Source organism: Chinchilla lanigera, unplaced genomic scaffold, assembly GCF_000276665.1.
Source record: "Chinchilla lanigera isolate Chin_1 unplaced genomic scaffold, ChiLan1.0 scaffold00014, whole genome shotgun sequence".
Classification (NCBI taxonomy): Eukaryota; Metazoa; Chordata; class Mammalia; order Rodentia; family Chinchillidae; genus Chinchilla; species Chinchilla lanigera.
In genome coordinates this window covers 26,626,791-26,632,790 of record NW_004955415.1, presented here as the reverse complement: position 1 = coordinate 26,632,790, position 6,000 = coordinate 26,626,791, and the positions used below count along the sequence as shown (strand labels likewise).

Below are 6,000 nucleotides of genomic sequence, written 5' to 3'. Positions count from 1 at the left end.
AACCAGAACCAGGGAAAGAAGGGAGAGGGGAACCAGAACCAGGGAAAGAAGGGGGAGGGGAACCAGAACCAGGGTAAAAAGGGAGAGGAGAACCAGAACCAGCCTAAGAAAGGGGAGGGGAACCAGAACCAGGCCAGGAAGGGAGATGGTGCCCAAAACCAGAGCAAAAAAATAGAGGGTACCCCAAACCAGGGCAAGAAGACGGAGGGAGCTCCAAGCCAGAACAAGAAAGGAGAGGGTGCCCAGAACCAGGGTAAAAAGGGGGAAGGAGCTCCTAACCAGGGCAAAAAAGCAGAGGGGAGCCCCAACCAGGGCAAAAAGGCAGATGCAGCTGTCAATCAGAGTAAGAAGCCTGAGATAGCTCCTGTCCAGGGTAAGAGTGCAACTGCAATTCAGAGCCAGGAAGCACCCAAGCAGGAGGCTCCTGCAAAGAAGAAGTCTGGTTCCAAGAAAAAGGGTGAGTCTGGTGAGTACTCTGCTCTTTTTGTGAACCTGGAGGGAAAGCTGTCTGTGTGTGCTTTGTGGGTATTCTTCACGGTGCTGCTTGTATTAGTCAGCTGTGGTCATAGCAAAGCTGTGTACCAGACATCCCCAAATCCCATGGCTTGTAGCAGCAGACATTTACTTCAGTTCCTGCTCCTGCAGACTAGTCAGAAGTTGGCCAGTTGGGTCTGTCTGGGCCAGGAGACTCCATTGCAGGCTGTGGCTTAACTGGGGTAAAGTCTGGTCTGGCCCACTTGTGCTTGTTCTGGGGCCCAGGCAGAATTCTCTCAGGATGACAGCAGAGCCACAGAGAGTGCCCACCTGCCAGGCCAGTCCTGTGACTGAAGCTGGTTGGCCATGTCTCTGGGAGAGGCCTGCAGTGTGGTGGTAGGAGGGGAGGAGAAGGCCAGCCTTCCCAATGGGGCCACATCCCTGCCCTTGAGGCCTTCAGCGTTACCTGGTGCTGGTCGAAGCTTCCGAGGAGCAGTGTATCCTTCTGCATTGGCTCTTTCCCTTGGCCTATACCCGGTGCATTGGACAGAGGGCCTTAGAGCATTAGATCTTAAAGACAGATACTGTGTCATGGAGCATGGGTTTGCCTGTCTTCATAGTACCTAGAATTGGACAGGGACTTTGTGTTTCAGTCTTTTCACTTGATTGCACCTCCTTTTCTTCTTTCGTCTTCTTTTCCTTTACCTCCCCTCCCCCTCTCCCTTCCCCTCTCCTTCCCCAAGATCCTTTGACCCTCCCCCTCCCCCTGCTCCTCTCCCCTCCCCAAAACCCTTTGAGTAGCCATTAGCTGATTGGGAGATTAATTGTCTTTGTCCTAACAAAAGGGATCTTCAGGCATCACCTGAGCCTGAGCCGGAGAGCATGTAGCCCTGTGTTTTTGGATGGGTGTTCGTGTTTCACTCTCTTAACTTTCTCAGTCTTCTGGCCCAGTTTTTGAGAAGCCCTGTCCCATGAGACTGGAGTAGGTCCTGAGGGATGTCAGGGACAAAGCCCACCTGTCCACTTCGCACTCAGATCAGCCTCTTGGGCCCTGGGCCTCGCCTTCTTCCCAAAGCGGGGGTGGGGTGGAGGGATGGGCACACCTTCTCTGAGCCCTTCATTTGAGCCTGATGCCCCCTCCTGTCCCCAGCCCTATATATAGGGGTGAAGCTGGGTCTGGTTCTCTTAGATGAGCTCCGTAGCCTCTAGCATCCTAGGGTCCCTGTCACACTGGGTGGCTTTAGACATTTGATATGAGATGTGAAACAATCATGATGCTTGTGTTGGAAGGGGAGCGGACAGTGTCTGAACTTGTAAGTAACGGAGAACCTTGTAAGGACTGAGACCTGTGTGTTCACCGATCTGAGCCCGTGCAAGAGCCTGATGGAGGTGAGAGAAAAGAATATTGAACCACAAAGTAACTGCTGATCGGGGAAGATAAATGTTACAGATAAGTGGTAGCTGTTCCCAAGTTAACTTACTGGTTTAAAGTTACTCCAGCCAAATTGGCCGTAGGATTATCCGTGCCAAGTGACAAAACTATCCTAAAATTAGTCCTGTTGGAGAGGAAAATAGGTAAGAGTATTGAAATAGGTGAAAAGCATTGAAAGTAGAGTGCTGGGCACGGTGGCACACACACCTGTAATCCCAGCTCTTGAGAGGCTGAGTCAGGAAGATCACTGAGTTCAAGGCCAGCCTGCACTACATAGTGAGACCTTGTCTTAAAAAACAAAACAGTAACAAAAAGGTATTGAAGACAGGTAAGATTATCGAGTGGCTTTTTAAAAGTGGCTTTTGGAAGGCTGGCCGGTCCTGCCTACTGTGTGAACTCAGTCCCAGCTATTGTGACCCTACATGGAGAGCTGATCCACTGTGTCACCCTGGAAGTGGAGACGGAGGAAGGGGGCACCCCAGTGCAGAGGGACGGACAGGAGCTGAGCGGATGGTTTGGGGCGGGGTGTTGGTACTGGGCAAACCCCACCTAGGCCCTGCCCAAGGCCCCCCCCAAGCACTCAGCACTGCACAGTGTGTGTGCACATCTGGGTGAAATGAGGCACCTGTGAAAGAAGTTGGTTTGGGTGGGCCCCGGTAGTGGAAGGTGCTCTCGGTGCGGTGAGAGGAAGTCACCATGGACACACGGGGATCGCCCGGGTGGAAGCATCAGGGCCGCAGCCAGGAGAAGCTGAAGGAAGACGTGAGGCACTGTGATGCCAGGTGGGCAGGTTTCTCCACTCTAGAATGAGTCTGGCAGCACAAGGAAATGACTTTCCCGTACCTTATTTTGTTTTCCACTTTCCTGAACTTGCACTGTATTTGCCATTCTGTTTTCCCAAGGTTGGTGGATGCAGGCCTTACCCTGACTCCTGGAAGACTAGAGGTTTCCCTCCCTTCCCTTGTGCAGGCCTCAGGCTTGGGTGTGTGGGTGCATGCCCGGGGGATCCTAGTAAGATAAAGATGGCTCTCCTGGGCCAGGGGTGGGCCTGTGCCTAGGAGCCTTCCTATGACCAGCAAAAAAGCTTGGAATTTTACATTACTCCATTAAAATAAGCTTTATTTAAGTGATTACTCTAAGCAAAAACCATGGCTGTTGTCAGAAAAGTGGTGGTGTGCTGAATCATGTGACCGTTCTGCATTTAGCAGACTGTATCAGGAGCCACGAAGGGCTGATGGGTTTGCTCTGCTCTGGACAAGCGGCAGACTGCGTGGAGCAGGTCTGTGCTTGGTGCCTCTGATGTCCCTCAGGCCACCAGGGGTAGAGACCTCAGTGCTTTCTGCCCACCCAGGCTTGGGCCCACCTAGCAGTGAGGTTCCACAGGGAACACACAGAGACCTCACAGTGTGAAGTTTAGTTGAAACAAGGGTACCAGATTCTTCAGACAGCACGCTAACGTGGGAGACAAAGATGTTAGATACATGATGAGGATATAAAAACTAACTTTAGGATATAAGGTCTTCCCATAGGGTCTCTAGGGACTGACTTCAAGACCCTACGGCATGCAAAATCTGGACGTTCAATTCCTGTGATAAAACACCTCTATATTGCACATAGACTGTGCAGTCCTGCATGCTTCGCGTCATCTCTGGATTATTTACATCACTGAGCATGAAGTGCGAGTGCTGTGGTGTTTGGGGAGTGCTGACAGTGAGTCTGTGTGTGTGCGGGGAAATGCAGTTTTTAAACGGTACTGTATTTCCAGTCTGCAGTAGCTTGAACCCATGGATGGAAACCGTGGATAGAAATGAGCTGTTCTCCAGTGAGAAGTCCAGTTGTTCTCTTATTTTTCTGTTTTCTGCATTGTGGTAATTTTTTATCCTTCAAAAGTCAAAAAACAACCCTAAAGAAGGCGCTGGCCCATGTGGCTGTGACAGCGCCCCCTGGAGTCGGAGGCGCCCGTTGGAAGGCCTCTGAGTTCGCAGGGCCCCCAGGCGTTAGGAGCCGCGGCCGTGGTGATCGGCCATTTTCCTCTTCACACGCTTCTTATTTAATGGCCTTCTCAAATCATTTCAGCTGCGTAGAATTGGGGCTTGATGTGTTAACATTAAATTCTCCCTTCATTCTAAAAACTCCGGGCACTCGTGCACTCCCAGACTTGAAAGAGATCCAGGAAGCACCTGGCAGGGAGGTTGGCAAGGCGCTGCTCCCGGAGCTCAGCAGCAGGGCAAGAGCCGCAGAGCACAGACCTGAGAGGGCAAGGGCGATAGCGGCGCGGGCTGGGAGGGGCCCCCAGGACTGGCAGGGTGCATGCTGGCCTCGTGCCGGGGAGCTGCTGCCGTGGAGAGGCCTGCGTGGTGCTCAGGCCGTGCAGGTCAGGCAGCCCGTGGCCTTGTGTGAACACGGAAAGAAGCCGCTGGCCAGCAGCAAACATGGTCAGATGGAGGCCCAGCTGGCAGCACGTGTGTTCATCTGACTTCGAATGACAGAGGGTACGGGTGGAACTCTGAGGTGTCCCTAAAGAGCCAGGCGGAGGGCTCCACAAGAGGCGGCATTGGAAGTCCTTTTCTCCATGCCCAGAACTCAGCTCCTGCTGCCACCACAGGGGAGCCCCATGCCACTGCCCGGCAGGAATCCCCACAGCTCCTGCAGTGGGCTCACTGGGGTGGTGATTTGATGTTCATGGAATGACAGGCTGTGAGGGGTCCAGGCCAGCCTGGGTGGTGATGGAGGTGAAGCATGTGGTCCTTTGGGGCCGTGGTCAGGGCCTTTGTGTCCACTGTCAAACCGGGGCAGAGGAGAGTAGGTTTGTGAGTTCTTCTTCATGGCACATGTGCTTTCCTCCGGCCATCATGAGGGCCAGTGCAGTGTGTTGGTGTAGATGCACAGATGCCTGCTCTCCTTGGCGCCCGGCTGTCCTTGGCCAGGGGCCCCACTTGGATTTGCCTCATGGGCTTGTCATGGTCTGCTTTTCCCTTGGTGCAGATGTGTTTTCTGCTCTTTCTGGTTGATGGGCTCCAGGGATGTCCCTTCACTTCTGGTTACTGCTGTCTTCCTACTAAGAGCATAGGAGAGGACCTAGTCCCCAGGGACTGCCAGATGCGAGGAGCAAGATGGGCTGGGAAGAGCTGGTGTGGTGGCGCCCACCTGTGGTCTGAGAACTCAGGGAGGCTGAGGCAGGATTGCAAGGTGACGCTTAGCCTAGGCAGTTTAGTGATTTAGCAAGATCTTGTCTCAAAATAAAAAGGGCGGGGGCTGTAGCTCAGTGTGAAGGTCCTGGGTCAATCAGGACAGAGGCCCTAGAGTGGCTCCGGATGTGTGTGCCTTTGTCCGCACAGCAGCTTGGATGTCTCAGTACGAATACGCAAATGTAGGGGAAACTCCAAGGAAATACCAGGTAGGTTGGGACAGATGACTGTAGATGACTGATCCTGCTCAGGGTGCGCTCTGAGAAGAGCCAGGGAAGCCTGGGTTAGCAGCGTGCTGCAGCTCGTTGGCCCTTCCTGACACAAAAACACTTACATTGGCAGCCGTGTTCTGCCTCTGATTGGCAAGGCTGTGGCCATCCTTGCTGGCCTGTCCTTGGCTGCCGCCTCCCTCGGTTGAGACCACCTCCCTCCCAAGCCTGCCATGCCCTGGGGACCCATGGCCCAGTCCAGGGGAGTTGTGGTGAGGACGCCTGGTGGGCTGGTTGAGCTGGGATCCAGCAGTATCGGGTGCAGCAGGGTGAGGTGGCCTGATAGAGGGGCTGAGGGGCAGGGGAAAGGCTTGGGCAGTGTGTTGCTGCCTGCCAGCCGGCCAGTGTGAGCCAGGTGGGGAGGGAGCCCTGTCTACAAGTCCAGCGACTTGGACTTGGGCGAGGGTGGCTTTGCAGCCTTGAGTTTTTGGCAGTGGCCAGCAGCAAGCAAGGATTTAGGGCTGCTCTGTCCACTGTGAGAGCCATTGCTGAATGAGCCACTGAAGTCACCATTTAAATCTAGCAAAATGAAGAGCTGGGCGTGGTGGTGCTCGTCAGTAATCCCAGCACTCAGGAGGAGCCCTGGGAGTTCAAGGCCAGCCTGGCCAGTAGTGAGTTCAGGACTGGCCTAAACTAT

The 6,000-nt window shown here is 53.9% G+C and overlaps 1 protein-coding gene across 1 annotated transcript in view; it reads left to right on the top strand.

The window, feature by feature from the left end:
* Rrbp1 (ribosome binding protein 1) overlaps positions 1 to 6,000 on the top strand; it is a 33,041-nt gene that overhangs the window by 1,957 nt on the left and 25,084 nt on the right. The window contains exon 2 of the mRNA XM_013512263.1: positions 1 to 466. This exon is cut by the window's left edge and continues 18 nt beyond it. Coding sequence (XP_013367717.1) covers positions 1 to 466 — 466 coding nt within the window. The remainder of the gene's footprint in view (positions 467 to 6,000) is intronic.